Genomic DNA, 26,577 nt, shown 5'->3' on the forward strand with positions numbered 1-26,577 from the left:
ATTTTGCGACTGATGTGGGTCCAATTGTGACCATGTGGAGGTCTCTGGATTCCAGGCTGGCAACTTGGGAGAACAAAATGTCACTTAGAGAAGGATCTGAAATATTTTCCTTGAAGCTTGAATTAGTTTTATTCTGGATTGTTTTATTTGATGTTTTAATGTGTTGCATACCGCTTTGAAATTTGTTCTTTAAAATATACAGTGGTAATAGAAAAGGAAACAACACAACAACCACCATCACCACCACCACCACAACAACCACCACCGCTTTGGGGGGGCCGGCGCCTAGATATTCCATTGTGGTGACCGCAACCTAGGTTAAAGGTGCCATTTGGTGATTAGATTATATATTTGAGTTTCCAACACTGTGTAACACCCATGTTGGCGAAAGCCAAGGAGCCCTCCTTCATTTTCTCTCTCATCACTTGCTTCCCCAGGTCAAAATACTCCCAGGTGGAATCCTGTGGGCCAGGCTGCACATGAAGCAAATAATCCACAATCGAGATCTCCCAGAGTGGTGTTTTTATTGTGATTGTTATTTAAATGCAACCATGGAGAGATGGGGGTTGTGATATTTTTTTTGGAGCTGGGGGAGGGGGCAGCACTGTTTCTTCCTGCCAATTTCCTCCATCTAAATCACCTCTTCCCTAGCAAAATGATAATTAGTCCCTGCAAAAGGGGGGAGGGGGAATCAGATATAATCTAATGGCAGCTTTGGGCTAAGATTTGGGGAGAGGGGGCTGATTTAAGCAAAGATAAAATTTCAAGTGCCTCCACTCTGCACAGCTGCATTAAGTAAAAATAAACATGACAGAAAATCTAACGATGGATCTTTTCAGTTACATGAAGTTTGGCCCCAAATAACGCTACACTGAAGGTGGGTGGGGATCAGGATGTCCTGGGGCATGACTAGCCAAAGAATCTTTGGTGCTCTGTTCTAGTGACTCCCCCCCCCCCCGCGTCTTCTATTCCCTTCCCCCTCCAGGGAATATAGTTGCTTTATTCCAGAGAGTACCAGAGCACACAGACTTTGGTACTCTTTGCACAGAAAAACAGACTTTCTCAAAATTGCTCTTGGCTCTCCCCAAAGATGAAAAGTTTTTCCAAGATGAATTAACCTTCTGGCCTGTCCAATCTCTCTTCCAAGCTGTCAAAACTCTTCTGTTCGCCCTCCTGCCTTCATTGCTTGCATCCCTCCCTGAAAACAAGCTTTCACACTGCTTCAGCCCTTAAGAGCAGTGGTGAAGAAGGATTTTGTTGTCATTGGACCACGACTCACATAATCCTTGACCATGCTGGTTGGGGTTGGAAGGAGTTGGGGTCCAATTAGATCCACAGTTTCTCTGCCTCTGCTTCAGAGTCTGGAAGCGGCCTCACCCAGAATCATTATCCGCAGGGCAGCAAGTACCTTATCTTACAACAACATCAATACCACCACCCTTGAGTTAATAGAGCAGTGGATATGTTCTGTGGATAATTCAGTCTTCTTGGGAAGCACATTTCCTGGATTCAACTCCTGACTTTTAAGATGAAACAGATGCTGGCATGAGCAAGGCCTGATATATTAGGGTTGGCACGCTGTTCAATTGACTAGCCCAGTATTATCAATATTCTATGAATACATGATGTTTGCAAAATTGGCCTGCTGTTACGTTGCGTAACATCTTTAAGGCTGTGTTGAAATGATAATTTCTTTTCTTTTGCTATGTTTTATTATTTTATAAAATGTGAAACTAGTGTTCCGGGATGAAAGACAAAGAGAAGGTCAATCACATTGCTCACATTTTTATTTTTATTTTTTAAAAAACAAACCCTTACCTTTGCGCTGTTTAAGTTTTAAAAAATCCAACAAATCATTGCAAGTTATTACAAGTGTCTGTTGGTGATTATTGTTCTTGTTCTAATAAATGTTAATGTTTAAATTCTTGACCATTATTGGACCAGTTGATTGGCTATATCAGGCATAGGCAAACTCCGGCCCTCCAGATGTTTGGGGCTACAATTCCCATCATCCCTAGCTAACAGGACCAGTGGTCAGGGACGATGGGAATTGTAGTCTCAAACATCTGGAGGGCCGGAGTTTGCCTATGCCTGGGCTATGTCTTTCCTGGCTGATCAAGTGCCCAATCCTGAGATTTAATTATATTTTTATCCTGCTTTTCATACCAGATACTCTCTCCCAAAATAGCGCACAGAGAGACAGACAGACAGCCTTCAAGCTTACAAAGTAAAAAATGGCAAGACTAGAACAAACTTGCCTTTATACCCATTTGCAGCTCTTCTGGTCTTTCCTTGTTGGTCTTCTTGCTTGGGTAGGAATAGAGGAAGATGCTTTCTGCAGAGTTAAGAAGACCATTGGTCCCTCTTGCTCAGTATTTTCTACATTGACTGGCAGCAGTTTTCTGGGGCTTTGGGATGGAGTCCTTATCTGGACATGCTGGGGAATGAACCTGAGACCTTCAGAATGCAAAACAGATGCTCTACCACTAAGCTGTGGTCTTTCTCCTCAGATAAAAAGGTAAAGGTAAAGGGACCCCTGACCATTAGGTCCAGTCGTGACCGACTCTGGGGTTGCACGCTCATCTCGCATTATTGGCCGAGGGAGCCGGCGTATAGCTTCCAGGTCATGTGGCCAGCATGACAAAGCCGCTTCTGGCAAACCAGAGCAGCACATGGAAACGCCGTTTACCTTCCCGCTGGAGCGGTAGCTATTTATCTACTTGCATTTTGATGTACTTTCGAACTGCTAGGTCCTCAGATATAGCTCCTTAACTGCCACCGCAGTCCTTGTTCCTTTGGCTCTTGGCAGACGTCAGAGGATGCTTTCCCCCTGTTCTCTACTCCCAGGGCAACTGGCAATAGATATCTACATGCAACTGGTAATTGGGTAATCTAAAAGGTAAAGGGACTCGTGACCATTAGGTCCAGTCGCGGACGACTCTGGGGTTGCAGTGCTCATCTCGCTTTACTGGCCAAGGGAGCTTCTGGGTCATGTGGCCAGCATGACTAAGCCACTTCTGGCGAACCAAAGCAGCGCACAGAAACGCCGTTTACCTTCCCGCCGGAGCGGTACCTATTTATCTACTCGCACTTCTCCTTCTTTGGAGGTCTTTAAGCAGAGGTTTGACAGCCATCTGTCAGGAATGCTTTGATGGTGATTCCTGCTTGGCAGGGGGTTGAACTGGATGGCCCTTGTGGTCTCTTCCAACTCTATGATTCTATGACGTCATGCTTTCGAACTGCTAGGTTGGCAGGAGCAGGGTCCAAGCAACAGGAGCTCACCCCGTCGCGGGGATTTGAACCGCCAACCTTCCGATCGGCAAGCCCTAGGCTCTGTGGTTTAACCCACAATGCCACCCACGTCCCTAATTGGGTAATCTACATGCCTAAAATAAAAAATATTCATGCAAGTAAGCTCATGGATGGGTAACCAGTGGCCCTACAGATGTTTGTTGAGTTACAGCTCCCATCACCCCTGGGCGCTGGCTGGGGCTGATGGGAGTTGGAGTCCAACAGGTTGCCTGTGCATGTTTTAGACCCGTGTTTTTCAAACTGGGGATGATGGGAGCTGTAGTCCAACAACAACTGGGGACCCAAGTTTAAGAAACACTGTTTTAGACACTCCAAGGTACCAACAGAGAGGATGGAGCTGTCCATCTGCGCCCACTGTCTATCTTGCACACCGGTCACCTGTGGAGTGAAATTACCTTCATTATTATTTTTATTCCTGGCAGGGCTTCAACGCCTTTAACAGCTGTCTAAAAGGTAGAAGTGCTCCAGGTTAATCTCTTCCTGGCATCTATCAGAAGGGACAGGATGAGTTTCGCCTGTTTAATTTCTACACACAGAATGCTTATGCTGCTAAAAGGTTTTGGCAGCAGGGAGCGGGGAAGTCACTCAGTTTGGAAGAGTGTGGCTCTATGGCCCCCTCTCACCCAACCTTCACTTGGGATAAGAAATCCTTTGGGAGCTTTGGATGTTTGTGAAATCCCCGGTAATGAGATATCAGCAAAGGGGGAGGAGCCTGCTGTGCTTATGCAGATCCGATGTGGTGTGGATTAGCTGTTCCATGCGTATTAAGTGTCTCTCCTAGGTGCATGGAAGATGCCTCACGAGATTGTTGCTACAGTGCCACATGTCACAAACGTATCTTGTCCCAAGGACTGCAAACATCCCCCCAACATTTCACAGATGGAAAGCGGGGTGGGGTGGGGTGGGGATCTCTCCCCCTCTTTTTCTTCCTCTCTCTGGTGCGCATTGTGCCGTCTTCTTACACCAAAGATTGCGGCTGCCCTCTCCTCCTCCTCCTCCTCCCTGCCACACTTTTTGGGGTGTATATTCAGTAAGGAACTGGGTTTCTTCCAGTCACCCTGTTCTGGTTGCACCCATAGCTGCCAAGTTTTCCCTTTTCTCGCGAGGAAGCCTATTCAGCATAAGGGAATTTCCCTTTAAAAAAGGGAAAACTTAGCAGCTATGGTTGCACCTCACCTGTTGCAGAGCACACATGGCTTGCCCAGCTATGCATCTGAGTTGCCTGCTCCTCTTTTCAGTAATGCTCCAACAGCTGGTTCCAGTGAAATGATTGGTGCTCATGCAATGGCCCTTTGAAGCCCACCTGCCAATCACATTCAGGTGACAATGTTTACACTGAAAGGGTTCTCTCTCTCCCTCTCCCCCCTTTTAGGGTTTGAATTGATGATCAATTTCGTTTCCACTTTTTTTAAAGTGATTTGCTCTCTCTCTCTCTCTCTCTCTCTCTCTCTCTCTCTCTCTCTCTCTCTCTCTCTCTCTCTCTCTCTCTCTCTCGGAACCTCTTGAGGAATTACAATTCAGCAGTTTCATGCTGCAGTCTTCCTTTGAAGGTCCTTTGTTCCAGTATGGCCCCCTTATGGTCAGATACAGAGTGGCCTGGGAAGTTGAAATATTCCTCCGCTGGTTTCTCAATATTGCCATTTCAACTTTTGCGTAGGAATGGGCCTGTAGAAGGACGTTGTTGGCAGATGAGGATATATATCTTGTTGAAAGATGTGCAGACAGATGAACTCCTGGTGTTGTAGAGCAGTGGTCCTCAACCTTGGGCCTCCAGATGTTTTGAGACTACAATTCCCATCATCCCTGACCACTGGTCCTGCTAGCTAGGGATCATGGGAGTTGTAGGCCAAAAACATCTGGAGGCCCAAGGTTGAGGACCACTGTTGTAGAGGACATTGCTGAGTCCTATAATAGCGCTGGTAGAGAAGACATGGGAGCGGTGTTCGATCTGGGTCATACACGTACCTGCATTTTAGAATTACCCTAAATTTATTAGTCTTTGAAGGTCCCACAAGCTTTTAGGTGGTTTTTGCTGCAAGAACCTGGCACTGCTACCCCTCTGAAAGCTGTATTGCATGATTGCAGGGAAGGCAAGAGACCCTTTAGAGTGACTTGGGGGTTTATTTTGATCCCATCTACCTTCCTTCCAAAAATCACATCTGGATACTGTATAGTTAGAAATAGAGACAGAGATAGATTGAGAGAGAGAGATTAAGTCTGCAGCCTGTAATCAATAGGCTGAAACCCTGCTAGACCATACCTAAAGCAGGGGTCGGCAAGGTTTACCTTGCCTGGGCCAGTTCACTGTCGCGGAGCCCCCTCCGTGGAATGGATCATGGGTATGTGTGAGTGCGTGCACCCGCAATTTCCGGCATCTGTGTCTGCACAGACGTGATTTCCGGCACCGAGGAAGCAAGTCCCCATGCTGTGCTGTATTGGTTTAGCGCAGTGTGCGGGCTCGCTGAGCGGGCGGCTCAGTTTGGGGGTGACTCATGGGCCGGTTAAACGACCCCTGTGGGCCGCTTGTGGCTCATGGGCCTTAGGTTGCCTACCCCTGACCTAAAGCTTTAAATCCAAGAAGTGCTGGCAGAGGGGGCAAGGTTTGCAGCAGAGAAACAGCAGGTGGGCCATTAACCCTTTTCTTGGTTAACATTTCCCCCTTCTCTCCGCCTGCCCCCCCAAAAAACTCCTAGAATGCACATTTGCCACATTGCAAGGGAAAGTGTTTTGAATTGGGTAAAGGGTTAAACTGCCACGCCTGCTACTTCTCCCACTGCAGATTGCGCTCACTGTTCTGCAGCTTTTCAGCAACCTGGTTTAGGTGCTGGGGGCCCAGTATTAAAAGTACAAGAATAAGGGGAAAGTGGGTTTCCTTCCTGTGTTGCCAGGCAGCTGCCTGCAGGAGGAGCCACAGCCCTTGTATGTCCCTGCTGGCATGGTGGGTGCTCTCCAGACATATCTGTCTGGAATGGCGGATGTCCAGGCAGCGATGACTTTATACTTGGGAAATAAGAAGCAACAGGAGGGCTATCTGTCCCAGGCTGAGTCCCCCTTAAGGTTTAGAGAGTCAGGACCCCGCTGTGCAGGGCAGCAAATTCTCTTGCAGCAGTATCAGCAAATAGTAGAGTTGCTTAGCTCTGCAACATGGAGAAGGTAAACTTTTTAATGAATTCTCTTCCACACCTGCCACTCAGGGAGTGCCCTCTGCATGTAGTCGGACTCCAGTTCCCATCAGCCTCGGCCAGTATGGCCAGTGGCCAGGGATGATGAGAGCGGTAGTCCTGGAGGACTCCCCTGATTGTCTTTACCTTCACAATAACCTTGAGAGGTATGTCAGGTTGAGGCTGCTGCTTTGTGTTCTGCACGGATTTGAACCCAGGATCTCCCAATTGCAAACTGAGCTCCCCCACCCACGTCAAGGAAACAATCCAACAAAACACCTCCACATTGTTACTCTTGTCACTTTGCTAAGATGGATTGTTGATGGTTTATTTTTCGACTTTATTTACTTTTGTTTGTGAACTGCTTCCCATCAAATATCTCACAAAAGAATCTTTCTAGAGTTGGACGAGTCCTGGAGGACCTCTAGTTCAACCCCCTTCAATACAGGAATCCTGCCCCAGGCCTGGGCCCGAACCACTGACCTTCTGGTTAACAGTCAGATGCACTGACCTACCTTGTGCCACCTGGAGAGTAAGCTTGCATCAGGCAAGCAGAAAAGCTTGTGCTGATAGAACAATCTCCTTAGTGCTACATGGAATTTTTCCGCATTATTTCCAGCCATGTTTTACTGTAATTGAGCTGGCATGATGGGCTTTTGGGTGGGTGGGCGGCCTAAAATTACAAACCGGAATGTGGGAACCCACCTTTTGAAATCCAGATTCGACCATTTGGCCTGGCTTTAAATGTGTGGGATAACATTCCTACTTACAATCTTGCTTCCCCTTTCAAACATTGCTCATCCCCATCGCCTTCCCCTACACCAGGTTGATGATGCCATAGAAAATCTGCAGAAAGCTAGCCTGTCTCTGCCCAGCCCAGCCCATCTAGCTGTCCCCTAAAGCACTTGGTTTTAAAGGAATTCAGGCTAAGGGCTAAACTGAATCCAGAGCAGATCCAAAGCTTGCATGATATACAATTGCCATGTCTTTAAAATCAGATAAGCCATCAAGAACAATACCAAGTATCTCTGGCCATTCTATTCTTCTTGAGCTTTGGCCTGTTCTGACATTCTTCCCCCACCCCTGAGCTTCCAAAGGCTTACATTTTCCTCCTCCTTCTGAAGAATCGGGTTGTGATATCCAGATTTCCTATACCTCTGGTTTTAAAGAAATGCTTGCAAGAGAGGATTCTTGCAAGGGCCGCTTCCCTTGTCACTGCAGCACCGGGACTGAAACTGGAAAAGTAGCAGCACTGGTAACTTTACACTCCGGATACCTCTATCCTTAAAGGCACAAATGCCGTATCCTGCATGAAATCCAGAAATACAACCCATCACCCATTTGGCCCATGCTGTGCTGTTAAAGGAGGGGAGCCTCCTCCCCCCTTTGTATTTAAACCACACATACACTTGGGGGTCCCCATGGCATATCCGTACAGTCCTCCTAAAGATGACTAAGACTTTCACAGGTTTTATAGGGGATGCCATGTGTGCACCTGATGCAGAAAACCACACCTGCCTGCTGTTTCCTTTAGTGTGTTAAGTAGGCCACTTAAGACCTCAATTATTAAGAGCTTGACTCTTCACTGCGAGAGGTCAGAATTTAACTCAGGGGTGGAAAAACTTTACTTTTTTCCCCCTCTTGAGGCCCACATTCCCTCCAAGGTAATCCTTTGAGGGCTGCCAGAGCCTGTGGTGAGTAGAGAGAGAGACAAACGTGAGTTGGGTGCCCCCCTTTGCTTCTCTCTCCACCCCCTTTTGTACTGTTTTCTCTCCTGCTAGCTGTCCACGTGCCGTCGGGTTCAGTGTCACATGAAATTAGGCTGAAGGCGCCCACCCTGCCGGGCTTCCTGTTTGTCCTAAATTCCTGCCTGAGAATGAAATTGGCATGCCTCTAATAACCCCACAGTGAAAACGGGCTGCAAATATATATAAGTTACAGGGAACCAGGCAGAGGGCCTTCTCGGTAGTGGCACCCACCCTGTGGAATGCCCTCCCACCAGAAGTCAAAGAGAACAACAATTACCAGACCTTTAGAAGGCATCTTAAGGCAGCCCTGTTTAGGGAAGCTTTTAATGTTTGATGGATTTCTGTATTTTGGTGTTTTGTTGGAAGCCGCCCAGAGTGGACTTTTATATTCAGACAGCAGTAGAGGTAGTAGACCTGCTAATGGTTCGTATACTTCTTCAGATTGCAGTTGGGGAATCGGTAACCAAAAACGCTTTCTTACCTCCACGGTCTCAAGCTAGTCACAAGGAGAAGGGAAGCAATGTATCTGTGCAGGGCCAGTCCTTTTAGGAATTCCAAATCCCCAAAGTATTACTGCTTGTCTGAGGCACATGCCCCCCGCCCCCCAGCACCCTACAAGTTGAAACTGAAAGCATTCATTATGATTTGTGCTTGTGATGGGGGGGGGGCAGTTACACACAATCCTGCATTCGATATCATTTGCACCTGCAAAGGTTTTGGGGAGGGCACACTGCTTTGTTTCCAGTCACTTGCCTGCTATGCATGCCTGCTCAGAAGTTGAATTAACCCCATTTGATCAGAGCTGCCCCTTGTCCGGGGCAGGGCGGTCGGAAGTGCGCTCTGCACTCTCCTAGAAACACTCCTGTCTTCCATAGCGCTGCAGATAGGGTCTAGGGGCTGATAGCTTGGTTCAAAGCAGTTCCTGCCTAGTGGAGTTGGAAGAGGAGATCACTAATAGATCACCTGGCGATTCCGAGGGAAGGAGATTGAGAAGGGGAGAATTACCAAGGGCGCCCCCTTCTAGCGCCTGCAGGATTAGCCGGGGCGACGGGGGTCCCATTCATTCTCCCCTTCCGTCTTTTTTGCAGCCGTCGCCGGCCGGCTCTCGAGGCGGCAGGGCTTGTCCGGCCCGGGGGAGGGAAGGAGGGTGTCCCCTTCGGTCGCTCCTCCCCAGCCGGGGAAAGGAGGCGGGCGCCCGGCTCACACTCTCTCCGCTGGCTGCCGGGATGCGCCGGGGGATTCGGCCGCTGCGGGCAGCGCGCACTGAAGCTGCACGGGGTAAGAGAGGCGCCTGCTCTGATGCGGATTAAGCGGCGGTGTGTGTGTGTGCGGCGCGAGAGATCCGAAGTGCGGGGGAGAGGGGCTTCTAGAGGTAGGTAGGTGGTGGCGGCGGGGGCTACGGTATAAGTTACTCCCCCCCACTGCGCGCATTCTGGTCCATTCAGCTGCACCGCTTCCCTGGAAATACAAAAACACCGCCAGCCTCTCGGCGCCTCTTCACTCCGGAGTCTGTTCTAGCAGCTTGCGTTGACTCCGTTCCCCCCACCTCTTGCCTCCCTCCGTTGCTTTCCTCGACAGGGGGAAGCCGTATTGTAACCCCCCCCCCCAACATCTAATCACCATCCCTCTACAGAGGAAGGTCTCCATTTTCTCTTGGGATTTTTCCTCCCTCCACAGTCAGGTAAAAGGACCCTCAGATCACTGCCTTGCGGGGGGGGGGGGAGAGAACCAGGGGGTGCTCTACCCACTAGGTAGCATTGCTTCATTCTGAGCAGGGAAGGGTCTCCTGGGTAGCTAGTTATCTGTTGAAATCCATTTGACCCAGTTTTGCCACCCCGGGTTTTTTTTTAATCTAGTCTCAGCCTGGGTTGAAGCACTTGTCGCCCTCCAGATGTGAACCGGTGGCCAGGGTTGGTGGGTTTTGCAGTCCAGCAATATTTGGAGAGCCTACTTAGGATCATAGAATTGTAGAGTTGGAAGGGAGCCTGAGGATCATCTAGTCCAACCCCCTGCAATGCAGGAATATGATCCCCATGGAATATTCCACATGGGGATCAAACCTGCAACCTTGCCATTATCAGCACCATCTTTAACCAGCTGAGCTAGCCACGTTCCCTGCCCGTACCTTCCCAGGGTTTGGGGTTACAGCCCAAGAGCCTCTTGGTCCTCTGCCACATAATACACTATTGCCTCCCTCCGGAGATAACTGGCGGCAGTCTGGAGTTTCAGCATTCGAGGGCCCCTCCACATGTCATTTTTATTGTGTGTTCATGGTGATCTGTGCTCCTGATGGTATGGGGCAGTAACGCGTCCCATCTCTGTTTCCAAACTGTTTGAGCCTGCAAAGGTTCCAGGGTGGACATGCTGCTCTCTTTCCAATCACTGCACCTCGTGTAACATCCAGCAGAAACCCTGTAACTTTCTATACTACTAATGATCCGGGTTTCTTTTGCACCCCCCCCCCCTGTAGCACTGCAGTGCAACTGCCGCTCCGGGTGGCAAACATGCAAAAACATTAGGAAAGCATCAGGGAACAACCAATAAAGCAGAATAATTTGTAGGTGGTCCAGTATAAAACCACCGCTAATATTGCACCAGTGACGAGTTGTGGCATACACCTGCAAAAAGCCCTACTACATCCTGGATAATATATTTGCAGGGTGGCGGCAGCAGATCTTTTGAAACAGGGAGGATAGTAAGAGCCGCACGTCTCTTGAGTTTGACTCTGACTCCAGTCAAAGCATTTGGGCTGTGGGTGCTCTTGTGAATTATCTCTCCCCATCCCTCAGCTGCAGTATTTTGGGCCTGGCTTCCAAAGCAAAACAGGTGTCTTTATTTATGCTCAATCCCAGTGATGGCCTGACTCCTCTTCCCCTTCTGTTTCACTGGCTGGAGCTGTGCCAAACAGCCAATAATCAAAATGTTGTGCACAGAACACATGCAGATCCTAGGTTACAACCTCCATGATCCAACTTAGGCTGTTTACGCTCTCCTGTTCCCTCTCCAACCCGAGCTCTCCCACAGCTTGTTTGGGACGCAGTCTCTGCAGGACATTAGCCACAATCCTTTTCTATCCCATTGGTTTTTATGAAGTAGTGTGATTTGATGCACTGCAGCCCCCTGCAACCTAATTTGGGATCCAAATTTAGAAAAAGGATAACCTAGCTGCATTTTAAGATGTTAACGTGTACACAGCCTTAGTGGCTGATGAGCTGTGAGACCCCAACAGCCCTGCTTACTAAGAACAACCCCCGCCCCCGGTCGTCTTCCAATTGTGGTTTTGCACACAGGGTGCTGAAGCAGAGGCATGGTTAGCAGGGATGGCCTTGGCAGCTTTTGCTCTGGGCCCTGGATCTCCTGTCCTGAAGGCCTTTTGTCATCCTTTCATCCCCTTTCCCAGGAACTGTCGCACATTCCCTGCCCCTCTTCTGAGCCTTTCAGGTGGCAGCTGGCTTTCCTGCCACTATTCTTCATTGATGCTTGATTCCTCCCCCCCCCCCCGGCCTGCCAATTCTGGTTCATTTTCATTCCTGGCATTTTAAATGATGCTCTGGCCAGGCAGCAGAGAGAGAGGAGAGAGAGAAAGAAAATGGCACTGTCTAGAGCAGGCACCCCCAAACTTCGGCCCTCCAGATGTTTTGGACTACAATTCCCATCTTCCCCGGCCACTGGTCCTGTTAGCTAGGGATCATGGGAGTTGTAGGCCAAAACATCTGGAGGGCCGCAGTTTGGGGGTGCCTGGTCTAGAGGCAGGGGTAAAAACTTAGGGAACTTGACTTCTAACCTTTACAACCTGTATGGAGCCTGTTTCATTTTCTCCTGGAAAGGTTTGCATAATCGAGCCAAAGAGTCTTGACTTCCCTTCCTTATCTCACTCTTGTAGTGCTAGAGTCACTGATAGAGATTTGTTATTTCTCAAGGCAAGGGGAGTCTGGCTCCCAGGCTAGGCCATACATCCCAGGAGTAGATTCCAATAATAATAATAATAATAATAACAACAATAAATATAAATTTATTCGTACTCCGCCCTCCCTGGCCGGAGTCGGGCTCAGAGCGGCTAACATCATATAAATAATACAATATGCATAAAAACAAGCAATTGATTGATTAAAATGCATCCCAAAATTAATTCAAATAAATTAAAGTTAAAGTTAAAACTGGACAAATGACAATCCTCAGGTTAAAACTGAAAGCCATTAATACTTGCCAGGACCAACTGTCCTCCTATAAGGACCTGTGAGCGGGCTGGGAAACCTCCTTCATGCTTGTTCTTATACAAAGAGAAAATGAGTCATATTGAACCCTGACCAAAGGCCTGGTGGAACAGCTCCATCTTGCAGGCCCTGCGGAAGGATGTCAAATGTCAAAATATTTTCCATATTTAAAGGCAGAACCAAGGAATCCTGGTTTGCCCCACCCAATACTTCCCAGGAGCCCTGGCTCTCTAGACACCCACCCACATCTAGTAATTCCTAAATTGTGCCCAGTGATAAATTTATTTGAGAATTATTTCTGAGTTGAGGAGGCTGCTGCATCTCAGCACGATCTATTGCTCTGACCTTATTCCTCCGAGTCAGACTCTGTTGAGAGGGGCAGGGATGCTGTTGCTTCTCTGCTTAGGGAGTGATCAGATCTCTTGTGCTAGAACTACAGCAGCTTTTCGCCTTCGGAGTAAAGTATATGTTGCAGCTCTCTGTATGAGTCACTGCTCTGGGCACTCCACTTTTCATCCAGAAGGCAAGCTCACAACAGTGACTTGGACGAGAACACAAGAGGGTGAGCTCCTTTGAGAATGGGTAGTTCCTGCTCCTACATATATTCCAAGTAAAGCTTGGCATTGTAGAAGTGCGCTTTGGCATTCAGAAGTTTGCAGAAGCTTATTTCCCACTGGGTACTACACCTCTCCCAAAACTGAAAATGAGACAACCAGCTTTAAACCTGTCTCCCCCTTGCTTTCTCTTAGGTATACACAGTAAATACTCAGAAGCCTTTAGAACACAAACCCTGGTCTTCACCTAGTAATAGACTCTCAATTCCCAATCTATTAACCTATTTCTGTGATAGATGCTCCCTACGAGGTTTTGCTCCTTGTCGAAGCTGGGAATTCAAGTTCCCAGGCTGCAGAATGCCACTATTTTGTCATCTCCACCCTGTCTTTTTAAAAGCCTCCCTTACACTGTTTTCCTTGTGCATCAAGTCTTTTAGTTCTAGAAGGTACACTGAGTATTCAGGCGGGACATGTTGTGAAACTGGTGTGAGAATGCTCAAAGGATGATGTTGGAAAAGCAGATCGTGGCGGTTTGGGAACACGGAGGAGCTTGGGTGCCCATATATATATATATATATATATATATATATATATATATATATATATATGAATATCATACCTTTGTGGTGGAAATTCCCCCTTCTCCCTGAAAATGGAGGCATAATTCCTGGGGTTGACTGGAGTGAGGTGTGCACCTGTGATTTGGCTGATAACCTTAGTAAAAACTATGTGTATATGGGCTGTACCACTTCAAGCTACAGGAAAAGGCTCACATGACTGATTTCCTCTACACACACACACACACACACCCCTGCATGATTTGTTGTTTAGTCATTTAGTCGTGTCCGACTCTTTGTGACCCCATGGACCAAAGCACACCAGTCTTCCACTGCCTCCCGCAGTTTGGTCAAACTCATGTTCGTAGCTTCGAGAACACTGTCCAACCATCTTGTCCTCTGTCGTCCCCTTCTCCTTGTACCCTCAATCTTTCCCAACATCAGATTGTGCAGGGATTGTTTCTATCGTGCAGGGAAAGATTGTGCCATCAATCTTTTCCTGCACGATAGAAAGCTAGCATACTGCGGAGCAGGGCTCTAGCCACCCCTTTTCCCTGACATGCTACTTTACTATGTGCTGGGACTAAATTTTTTTCCAATGCAAGAGACATTCTGTCACCTGCGTTTTGAAGTGTCACAGCTCAGTCACAGGTTCACCACCCCAGGGACCTGTTCCTTTCTCAAGTCCAGGAAGGTTTAAAAAAGAAAAAGTGAAAGAAAGAAAGAAAAAGTCTGTACCTCTTGTCCCGGGCTGCCCACAGGGTCAGATGCTAAGACCACAGGGGCTATTTATGGCTTGGGTATTATTTTGAGCTGTTATCTGCTGAACGCGGGGTTTCTGCTTGTTGGATGTCATGACAAGATGTAGTTACATCCCCACCCAGCGGGTGCCAGCTCCGTGCTCCAGAATAGATACCGCAGGCTGCCTGCACCCAAGCGCAGGCAGACTGAGACAATCGCCATCCTTGCTTGCTCTCTTGTCACGACAGGGGATAAGATTTGGGAAGGAGTGAGGCGGGAGATTGCTGGCTGCCAGCTCTCCTAGGGTCATCTTGCAAAGTTTGGGGAGCCCAGAGGCATCTAATAATGAGACATGCTTCCCTGCCTGGAAAATCTTCTTTCACAACAAGGAGCTGTTGGGCATGCAGCTGCTTCTGGCGAGGAGCTCTCCAGGCTGTGTGTGTGTGTGTGTACACGTGTACGTTTAGTAAGAGAACATGCTACTTGCTTTCACAGCAGAGTATCAAAGAGAAGCAGGCGGGAGTCCCTGGGAACTGTCCCCCAGGCTAGCTTTGCTCCCTGCCAAATTGATTGTGCTGGCCATTCCAAATCCCAGAGTTCACAGAAGCCTCTCGCTTTGCCTGGCTCCTGCTAAAGCAGTGTTTGAATGAAGCCGACGCCTGTGCTCATGCCCCCGGGTTTATGGACCCCGGAGTGGGGAGCGTCAGGTTTGCAGAGAACTGCTGCCGCTGCCTGTCCTTTGTACAGCACTGCAAAGCTGGCTTGAAAAGCAAACATTTTGGGGGCAGGCAGGAAGATGGATGAATGGAAGGTAGGGCACCGAAGCGTCTTCTGAATGGTTGGACAGGGAGGGTGGGTGGTGTGGTCAGTTTCCGCTGCCTGGAAGGGTGTCAGGCAGTTTAAAAGGCTATTTGGAAGTGGAGTTCATGCAGGGTGGTGGGCATTTTTTGAGAACTCCAGATCCATTCTGCATTCCTGGGAGTGGGCTGTTACTCCAGTAGCATACAAGGAGTTCTGGGTTCTGTTCTCGCAGTGGCCGGCTAGATGCCTTTGGGAAGATGGTAAGCAAGCCAACAGCAGTGCCCCACTAGTGATTCCTCGTAACTGATATTCAGAGGTTGGCTTTTTGGGGGTAGGGAGATTCTAGTCTAGGTGTCAAAATTCCTGTGTTTTCTCCCCAGCAATTGCTCCTTGGTGATAGTGGTGGTAGCATATTATTATACGATGTCCTATCCGTCCTTCACAGGCTGCAATCTGAGAACAAACTGCATGAAACAGAAAAGTAAACTCTGTTACAAAGTCTGTAAGGGGCTCCCTTTGGTTAATTCCCATTAATTCACATTCCTTGCCTCCCCATCCTCCCCTGTTTGCAATCTGTAGGCGAGGAGGGAGAAAGTAGCCTACACAGTGATGGGCTTTAAAGGTGGCCTCTGTTGTTGGGGGTGAAAGTTAGGGCTTTTAGTGTGCTCTCTCTCTCTTTCTCTGCCTCTCTTCTCAAAATGGGGCTTCAGAGAAATCAGTTCCTCCTGACTTTGAGAGTATGCTGTGCTTGCATGTTGGCTTCTATTTGAGTCAGGGGATTAACTACCAGAGCCAATGCAGGGATGGAGGCATGTTGGGTTAAAGAAGTGTGCAGCGGGCAGTGACTCCAGTATCCCAACCTTTCTCTGCCACAGGGGAACCAGGAGCAGCTGCTGTGCCTTGGTTTCCCCACTCGAAGTGCTCTGTGCAGTTGCGCCAGTGGGGGACATAATAAGGCTTGAAGTGTCCTTGGAGCAAGGCAGATCCTGGAAGAAGAGCTCAGCCAGGCCAAGCCAATTGCAGGTTTGCAAACTTGCTTTTGGAGGAAAGGGGGTTGTGCAGAGTTTCAGCTCTCTGACCTTCCTGGCTCAGTGTGCTGCTGTGATAGGCAGCCTGCCAGCTCAATCCAGTTGGGGGGAAAAAATCACCATTGTACCCTGCAATTGCAGTCTTGTCTTGCTGACTTGCAACTATTCCAAGGCCCTGCACTATATGGGGACATTGTTGGAAGGACTGGGATAGGGGGATCGTTTGCTTTTGTTTTCTGTGGCTGGATCCTTTTCAGTAGATATAATAATTTGTTACAGCTTGAGCATTTTAAGATTTAGAAAGAACGTTTCTAAGGGACCAGGAATGTGTGGCCCTTCAGACTCACAACTTGCATCATCCCTGACCATTGGCCATGCTGGCTGGGGGCCAATGGGAGGCAGGAGCCAAAAGCCTCCCCACCCCTATTCTAGTCCAACCTAAATCTAAATTTAACCTGATTGCCTTTATGTTGCAATCAGCATTTAGCTTTGGAACATGCAAAGTAACAACAGTGCTTCTGAGCATGTGAAGGGTGCCTTTTCTCCACAATAGAGCAACTCGGTGAAGTCCGCCGGAACTAAAAAAGAAAATCCTTCAACACCAAGTGGGAAAGGTACATTAGAGTGCCCCCCCTTACATATAGTGGAAACTCTTAATTTGTTTAGCACTGGTTGCCAGTGCCACCCAGATACCCTTGCTTATCATGGCACTAAAGCGCCACTTGGGCTGCATTGTACCTGACACTCCAGAAGTCAGCCTTTCAGGTCAGAAGTCATGGCTGCCAAGCAACGTAACTCTCCTGTTTTTAGATGTTAACCACAAAGTCCAACTCTGTGCAACAGCTAAGGTTGTTTAGTTTTTAAAGCTGTCTCTGAGAGCAGCAGTAGCTTGCTCATCCTTCTCTTAAAAACGTCCCCCAAAGGAGGTTCCAGACCAGAACTATGTGAAGCAGCTTGTTCCATTTTTTGCAGTTAGAACATAGCAATGAGAACTGCTGGCTCATCCCATCCAACCTTTTGCCCCGAAGTTGTGATATCTTCTTGCTAAAACAGCCTTCCCTAACCTAACACCTTCCAGATATTGCTGGACTACAAGTTCCATCATCCCTGACCATTGGCCATGCTGGCTTGGGCTGTAAAAGCAGACTGTAAGCCCCTTTTAACTGCCAACCCTTCAAACGGCTTCCAGAGGGTCAACCTTGAATCCGTTGCAGCACAAACCAAGGGGAATTGTGGCACCTTAAAGACAAACTAATTTACAATGACACCAGCTTTTGTGGACTTCAGCAAATGCTGAATGATGAAGTGTGGACTCCAGTCCGTGGAAGCTGTTGGCAAAATAAGTATTGCTAGTACAGTGGAACCTTGGTTTATGAATTTTCGGTTTACGAACGCCGCGGACCCATCTGAAACGGATTAATTCACTTTCCATTACTTTCAATAGGAAAGTTTGCTTCAGTTTATGAACGCTTCAGTTTATGAACAGACTTCCGGAACCAATTGTGTTCATAAACCGAGGTACCACTGTATTTAAGATGCCACAAGACTTTCATTGTGTCACTTAAAGTTTAGATGAATACTCTTACTCACCCCAAATTGCTCTGAAGGCAATTGAAGATGCTTTTGTCACATCCTGTAGGGCAGTCATATGGCCAAACTTGGCCCTCCAGCTGTTTTGGGACTACACCTCCCATCATCCCTAGCTAACAGGACCAGTGGTCAGGGATGACGGGAATTGTTTGGCCATCACTGCTCTAGGGGTTTCTTGCTGTATACTATAACATCTTCACAGAACAAGTAATCCATGAGAGTTTTAAATCCAGTCCAAAATAATTTATGTAGCTCAGATATGGGAAATTTGTAGCCCTCCAAATGTTGCTGGATTGTGACCCAACATCCCTGCCACTTGCATCATCACTAGGGCTGATGGGTCTTGGAGTTCAACAACATCTGGAGTCGTAACTGTTAGAATAGGCCAGGACTCCCTCCTGCTACAGTTTTGCATTTGCCCATTTTTCATTGAAAACTGCCCTAGAAATCTGACCTGTGGCCCCATATCATTGCTTTGGCACGGGGTGACCAAAAGCATTCAACTCATCATCATATCTCTTTATAAACACACAGTCTGCTGAAAACTGCTTCCTCACCAGAGAGCACCTTAGCTTCTTCTCTACTTCAAAGATTTGGTCTGTTCACACCTTGTTCCCAGTGAATTAGATAAAAGAAGCCCCCTTAGAAGGGAACTTGTCTGCATGCTTTCTGGAGTGTGCCGTCAATATTTAACAGCTTCCAAGTCTGAGGTGGAGTGCCGACAAGGAATGCAATAGTCCCTCAATCCCTGATAGATTGATTACCGGTGATACCGTCTTGCCATTCTCAGACTGATATAACGTCCTTATGCAAATTATGGCGTAGCCACATGTGGAATCCTGTGTAATAATAATAATAATTTTATTAGTTATACCCCGCCCATCTGGCTGGGTTTCCGCAGCCACTCTGGGCGGCTTACAGCATATCTAGTCTCCTCACCTTGAAAGGCTGTTGGGAAAAGGTTGATAACCAATACTGTAACCAATAAAGTTGGGGTCATATTCAAGCCAGAACCCCCAAAAAAGAAAAGAATAGAAGAAGATAAATGGGCAACCAAAATCATCAAGGGAATGGAGCCTTTCCTTATGAGGGAAGGTTGCAACCTTTGGGGCGTTTTAGTTTAGAGAAAAGGCAAGCGATGTATAAATTATGCACAGTGTAGAGAAAGTGGATAGGGAAATTTATCTCTTATACCATGAGATCTAAGGAACATCCAGTGAACCTGAATGTGGAGGATTCAGAACAGACAGAAGAAAATACTGGAAACCACAGGAGGGGATAGTGTTGTTGTGCCCAAGTTTTGCTTGTGCGCTTCCCATAGGGGCATCTGCTTGACAGCTGTGAGGACAAGATGCTGGAGTTGATGGGCCACTGGCCTGACCCAACAGACTGTTCTTACGCTATTGCATACATAAAGGTAAAGGGACCCTTGACCATTAGGTCCAGTCGTGACCGACTCTGGGGTTGCGGCGCTCATCTCGCATTATTGGCCAAGGGAGCCGGCGTACAGCTTCCAGGTCATGTGGCCAGCATGACAAAGCCACTTCTGGCGAACCAGAGCAGCACATGGAAACGCCGTTTACCTTCCCGCTGTAGCGGTACCTATTTATCTACTTGCACTTTGAGGTGCTTTCGAACTGCTAGGTTAGCAGGAGCTGGAACCGAGCAACGGGAGCTCACCCCGTCGCAGGGATTCAAACTGCCGACCTTCTGATCGGCAAGCTCTAGACTCTGTGGTTTAACCCACAGCGCCACCTGCGTCCCATTGCATACATATGGAAACCAATAATGTCAAACTAGCCAATCTTAGCAATCTTCTGGCCAATATAGGCTGATCACCACTTGGCATTCCAAGGACATGAAGAAAATGCACAGAAAGTGGTGGTGTTTGCAGAAATCAGTTTCATGAAAACTTCAAACTGGTTTTTTTAGTAGATTTCTAATCCTTATGGCTGTGCTCATGTGCTTTAAAATATATGTATATGTACGCAAGTATGAGCAACCCCAGAGTTGTTCGCAACTGGATTTAACTGTCAGGGGTCCTTTACTCTTTTTTTACCCATGTATGCATTACACTTTTAATCTCCCCTTCATCTCACAGGATTCTGGAGAATTGCTTTTCCATTAGTTTTGCCCAAACTGGGATATATGCAAAAGAAAAAACAGATTATTAGGGGAGGATAGAAAATAATGCAAATATGCATAATAGATATACAAAGTTCAGATGTCCCTTTCCCCGAGATTTGCTATGAATTGCAACATTGGCTGAGCACCCTTGACACAATCAGCCAGGGAACCAGCAGCAAACTTGTCACGCCGCGCAATTTCCATGTTCCGTAATGGGAATTGAGTCTGCATCTTGCAAGTTCCAGAAAGACACTGAGCAGGAATATGGTCCTTGGCCTGGTTGCTGTGTGGAGGAAGGACATGTTGGAGTAAAACGTGGGGGTGGTGTGGGGTGGGGTGGTGAGTTCTGTACAGCTTTTCTCACATCTTACATAGAATGCGTGAATGCACATGATCACATGTGCTGTTTCCAGTCCTGGCCTCCACACATGTGTATGTACAACCCTGCTGTGCAGCCAGGGGTTCAGGAAAACCAGGCTTCTCCATTGCTCAGAAATAATACACTCCATGTTCGTAGATCAGAGGTAGACAGCCTTGTGCTTGGTGGAATAGCTTTGTTTTTATTGGCTAGATAGATTGCTGGAGCCAACGGCAAAATAGTGGCCAGGTGGCGCTGTGGGTTAAACCACAGAGTCTAGGGCTTGCTGATCAGAAGGTCGGCGGTTCGAATCCCTGCAACGGGGTGAGCTCCCGTTGCTCGGTCCCAGCTCCTGCCCACCGAGCAGTTCGAAAGCACATCAAAGTGCAAGTAGATAAATAGGGACCGCTCCGGCGGGAAGGTAAACGGCGTTTCCGTGCGCTGCTCTGGTTCGCCAGAAGCAGCTTTGTCATGCTGGCCACATGACCCGGAAGCTGTCTGCGGACAAACGCCGGCTCCCTCGGCCTATAGAGCGAGATGAGCGCCGCAACCCCAGAGTCGGACACGACTGGACCTGATGGTCAGGGGCCCTTTTACCTTTAGATCGCTGAGGTCCACTGGCTGGAGCCAAGGGCAAAATAGTGGCTTAGGAAAGATGGGCACGGAATTGCAGGACATGTTGCTCTGAGCACATGCTCAGCCTGGGAATCCAACCTTCCTAGATTTCAGCAGCTTAATTTAGGAGCCGGCCTGGGGGAGGCTTTTTCTTGATGCTTTTGTTAAGCCATTAGGAGTTCGAAATCCTAGCTGATCTAATACAAATTAGCTGGAAATGTGCTAGTAGATGCAGGTGTAACTTTTGCTCCAACCCCCCCGCCCCCTGTGTAGATCTTATACCGGTATACATCAGCTAAGTTGAGTACATGAAACCTGGGAGGGGGTGACATGTGCAACCCTCCCTACCACCCTTAGCACATATGTTCACCGTAATGTGCAAAACATATTCATGAATATACAATATGAGCTTATGAGGAGAGGTGTCAGGGCAGTTGGGGTTGCCACAATGAGTTTGGGGAGGAAGATCAGCATGGTCACTTGGTAATAATAATAATAATAATAATAATAATAATAATAATAATAATAATAATTTATTTGTACCCCGCCCTCCCCAGCTGGAGCCAGGCTCAGAGTGGCTAACATCATATAAATAACACAGTATACATACAAAAAGGGCATCAATTAATTAAAATACATCTTAAAATTAATTCAGACAAATTAAAATCTGGACAAATGGCAGTTATCAGGTTAAGATTGAGAGTGGTTAGTACTTTGCCAGGACCAACTGTTTTCACTGATCATATAAGGACCTGTGAACAGGCTGGGAGGCTTCCTTCGTACAGTGGTACCTCAACATCCGAATGACTCGACTTACGAAGTCGACAACCGCGGAAGTCTTTTCGCTGTGTGCGCGTTCTGTGCATGCACCAAAGCGCAAAATCGCGCTTCGCGCATGTGCAAAACGGGCGCTTCGACAACCGAAGACTTCGACTTACGAAGAGCGCCGCGGAATGGATCGCACCACTGTACTTGTTCTTAAAGAAAGGAAAATAGGTCAGGCCCACACCCTGGACAGAGGCCTGGAAGAACAGCTCTGTCTTGCAGGCCCTGTGGAAAGTTGTCAAATCCCACAGGGCCCTGGTCTTTTGTGGGACAGCGTTCCACCAGGCCGGGGCCATGGCCGAAAAGGCCCTGACTCTGGTCGAGGCCAGTCTAATTTGCCTAGGGCCCAGGATCTTCAGAGTGTTATTTTTTGCAGTACAGTTTGCAGACTGTAAGGTCCTCTGTGGGACATACCTTGTAATAGGGTTTTCTGGCCCCCACTTCACTCCACCCATACCCCCCCCCTTGGGAAATATGGGAAGCCAGAAGGAAGGAGCAAGCCACTCACTCCCAGTGACCGAATGATTCCAGATGGGTGCTTAATATCACAATCGGGTCATTGCAAAAGGTTTTCGTTCCGTTTTGGGGTGTGTGGTTTTTTTTTAAAAAAAACATCAGGTTTTCTGCAGAGAGAGTAAATCCAGATTAAATGGGGTGGAAATACAGGCTGTCGTTTTGATGCTGATGACTTTGTACCGTATGGATGCTGCAAAAAAATTGGACGCACGAGCAGATCCCACAATAAACACCAATCTGAAACACCCTAATGTGTGCAGAGTGAGGCATTGCTGTGCGAAAGAGGTAGAAGAAAGGATGTCATAATGAAGGGTATATGGAGTATAGGGGGGGCATATAGAGGGGCTGATTTTAGAGGCAGAAGGTATATTTTGTGGCTCACTGTCCCCTAGTGCCACATTTCATTCCTGCACCCAATAAGAGCTGTTCAGTTAAATGGGATAAAGTGAATGGGGTGTTTTCTGGCCTTGGAGTCCCTCACAGTCATCGAGATGCAAGCCTGCTCTGAACTGCATAGACCTTCTTTGAGTTCCATTTCTGGGTTGTTTTGGAGCTGCTGGTATCCTAATTTGCAATTGCATTGTGATGTCATCTGATGGCGAAAAGCTGGGCAATGCGCTTACCCAGTGAAGTTTCCCAGTGGTGCAAGAATCAGGGTGCACATTTATTTAGACACACGGCCTGCACTACTACAATGATTGTACACACACACCTTACAGTTGGATCCTGGTCTCTTCGCAGTTGTTATGTGTACAGGGTTTGATTTAATTTTTAATTTTTTTCCCCTGTAACTGTTTATGCAGTCTCTGGGGTTCTGGGATAAAAGCCAGGAGGAATTGTTGAAATTCCTTGGTCATTTGCATTCATTTAACTTTGTATAACAGTGTTATGAAAAGTAATAATTACAGTTGTTGGGAATCTGATTTCACTGCTTCAGTACAATGGTTGACTAATTTGTGTGTCTGTGATTGAACAGGAGTTTTAACAAATTAATAGAATAGTTTTAACAAATTAATACTTGGAATGTTTGGGTGCTTAATTTGACCAGTCAAATGACCAGCTTTAATCCTATGGTTTATCAAGCAAGGCTGGGTGGGAACTTTGGGCCGCATAATGCAGTTTTTAAAACATCACATGAAATGGGCCAAAGAATATGAATTTAAACCTTTAGATCAGTAACCATGGAAAATAAAACCCTTTTAAGTCACAGAGATTTCACAGGTGCTTAAACAGTCCCTTTGGAATAAATGGAAGTGAGCAGTGCTTAACTTCCAACTGCCGCTCTATTTTGGCCCTCTAGAAAGTCTCAGCTAGCCTACTGTGAAAAGGCAAGTTCTATCTTCCTCCCAACTTTTGTTTAAAACATCCTCCATTCTCAGTTACCTTCTGTCCCCTTCTACACTGTATATCACACATCGACTGAAGGCATTTGAGCTCTTCGACTCATCCCCTAAGGGCTAGACATTTTCAATTCATGAAAATTTAAGTTTCTGGATACTGAATTGCTGGCTCCCTAATTCTGTGCATACGCATGCCTCCTGCGAACATGCGAGATATTGCGATTTCCTGGTTCTAGTTCCCTCTCCATCATTTTGGGCCGGCTGCCTGTTGTGGAGAAGCATCTACAACTTGCATATAACCAGTGGAGGTCAGTGTCTAAAACAAGAACCCTTTCCCCATCTCTCTTGGTGAGAGAAAGAGAGAGAGAGAGGGCATGATGACACTCTCGGCAGCCTTGAGGAGCACTGGTGTCTATTACACGCTGGGCAAAGGCAGTGGAAATGTTAACAGGTAGAGTGACAGGGCCTGGGAAGTTGCCAGCATGCCTCGGCTGGCAGAGGCAGGGGCCAGCTTGTCTCAAACTATGCACTCCTGGGTTCTTTCTAGAAGTAGATCTGTGGCAGACGTACGAGAATCCTCGGCCCTTGCCATGACTGTAGCCGTCACCCTGGGTGACCTTGGAGAACCAGCTACCTTGGTTTGCTATCCCATGACTTCCAGGTCACAATCCATCTGGCTCAGGGCCAAAACAGGCGTGATGTGGGAGATCTGCAATCCAATCTCCCAGCTTTTTTATTAATAGGCCAACCACCAGGAATCTGATTTTGATCAGGGCAGCCCCATAGTGGTTGTTGTTGTTTTGTTGTTGTTGTTGTTGTGTGTGAGAGAGAGTCAGTCTAAAGGCTAGAAACTTCATGTTTTTCCCATGCATAAAGAGTTTTAGGGTGCTGAATTCAGGATTTCTTCCACAATTTTCTCTGTCTAAATCATCTCCCCACCCTCTTTCCAAAGCTCCCTGCTGGAGGGGGAAACACAGGTGCCTGTCTTTTTCCACCAACAATTTCAGTTGGGAAACATGGCAGCGGAAGGAAAGAATTAAATATACCCTCCCCAGTTCAAGAGGGAGGGTTAGTTAATTGAATGCCTCCTCCCAAATGCCACTGCTCCAATCAAAACAAGGCCCTGCTTTAAAAAGCCAGGAGAATTGATCACAGATTCCTGTGTCTGTGATCCGTGTCTGTTTTCACCCTCAAAAGGCATGTGTTCTCTGCACCAAAAAGAGGGGAGCCACCAAGATACACGCGGGACTATGATTTGCTGTTTGTTTGGGTTTATGTCCTATGGTGTGAACATTTGTCTGGGTAGATTCTTTTGGGTGAAGACAGGTGTATTTTCTGGAGTGTTCATAGCGGTGAGCCTGCCTGTAATATTGGCAATACAAGCCTGCACATCAGCACAGCAATCACTGGATCGGTGAAGGAGTCAGCCCTCTCCTTATGCATCAGGAGGGATGTCTCACTTATTTAAAATGATTTTTTTAAAGAGGAACAAGCTCGTTGATGTATATGTACTTACATCCTTCACCTTACAAAAAACCCAGAAGAACAGTTCCAAATATGGTTCTCTCTATTCTTTTTCAAACTGTCCCTCCCTCCCTCCCTCCCTCCCTTCCTTCCTTCTCCTCTTGCAGGAGAAAATGCAATCAAACCACACTTACCACTCATTAAAATGGTATATATATCTTCACCTGAGAACGTGTGTGCGTGTGTGTGTGTGTGCGCGTGTGCATGCGTTTATCTTCTTAGAGTAGCCCTCCACGTGTTATGGACCCCAGCTCCCCTCCACCTCAACCTTTGCAATGTAAATTGTAGGGTCTCTGGGTCTGGCCGCTTTCTTGTTCGGAACAGCACCTATCATGCTGCTGAAGTTGACTACAGTGCTAAACAGTAGTAGCCAGGCAACTGCTACCCCATAATTAATCCTTGCAACGTCCCACTTCTTCAGTGGCTTCACTGCAAAGGGATCAATAACACCTTTGCAGCGTGGCGCTGACTGCAGTGGCAGTTCGGTCCTATGAGCCCCCTCTCTCTCTCCTCCGTGAGCTGACCTTGCATTTTCTCTCACGCACAAACACCCTCTCCTCCCTTGATAGCAATGATGGATTGCATTTTGTATCATCTCAGTGTCTTCTTTGCAAAAGCATGTTCATTGGGGGTGTTTTTATATAGGGGTTGTTTTGTCTCCCAGCCTCTGAACAATTGTGGTTAATAGCTTGCAGCAGATAACTCAGTGGAGGATTTGGCTTAATTCATTTTAGAATCCATCTATGCCAGTGGCCTTCTTAGCACCCTGTAGCAGTTAGGAAAGGTTTAGTTGATAAACCATCTGTCACTCTGCTGATTAATTAATGAAAACTGGGTAAACTCAGAAATATTCTCTTCACCTTTCGAATCGTTAAAAGGAAGTTCAAGATAACTTGCACATTAGATTAAAAAAAAAATTGCCCTCTTTTAAGAAAATTCAGCGTGAGCAAACACAGCTGCCCATCATTGAGAAAGTTTTCCATCTTTAAAAGTTTCCTGCTTTTCACTCTCTTATTACAATACAGTGGAACCTCGGTTTATGAACACCTTGGTTTACGAATTTTTGGTTTACGAACGCCGCGGACCCATCTGGAACAGATTAATCCACCTTCCATTACTTTCAATGGGAAAGTTCGCTTCAGTTTATGAACGCTTCAGTTTATGAACAGACTTCCGGAACCAATTGTGTTCATAAACCGAGGTACCAATGTAGAGACAGCTTGGCAAAATAATAATAATAATAATCTTCAGAAACTGCACATGTACTCTCTCTGTGCAGCCCCACTGATAACTTTAAGTTGATCTCTAAATTAAACTGCTTAAAACTCACAGAACTGCTTAGATAGCATAAGTTAAATGTGGGTTGTGCTTCTTGTCCTGAATTGCATGCCAGTCAAGTTGGTTTCAGCAGTGTGGTGCTGTTTATGCCAAGGTTTCAGGTTCGATCCCTGTATGGGACAATTGCATATCCCTGCATTGCATGGGGTTAGACTAGTTGATCCTCAGGGTCTCTTCCAACTCTACAATTATTTATTTATTTATTTATTTATTTATACCCCGCCCATC

The 26,577-nt window shown here is 47.2% G+C and overlaps 1 protein-coding gene across 9 annotated transcripts in view; it reads left to right on the top strand.

Annotated features, from left to right (window-relative positions):
* Positions 1 to 26,577, top strand: part of ZNF385A (zinc finger protein 385A) — a 182,469-nt gene that overhangs the window by 106,083 nt on the left and 49,809 nt on the right. The window contains exon 1 of one of the 9 annotated variants that reach the window (XM_088661287.1): positions 9,433 to 9,597. The exons of 6 other annotated variants lie outside the window; for them this stretch is intronic. Coding sequence is in view for 1 of the 3 variants with exons in the window: in XM_088661286.1 (XP_088517412.1) it covers positions 15,084 to 15,098 (15 nt within the window). In the remaining 2 variants the exon portion in view is untranslated. Of the gene's footprint in view, positions 1 to 9,432; positions 9,598 to 14,868; positions 15,099 to 26,577 lie in introns of those variants that run through there. 2 more of the 9 variants (XM_035099973.3, XM_088661286.1) reach the window with 2 other exon arrangements.

This window comes from Zootoca vivipara, chromosome 2 (assembly GCF_965207765.1).
Source record: "Zootoca vivipara chromosome 2, rZooViv2.hap1.1, whole genome shotgun sequence".
In the NCBI taxonomy this organism is placed as follows: Eukaryota; Metazoa; Chordata; class Lepidosauria; order Squamata; family Lacertidae; genus Zootoca; species Zootoca vivipara.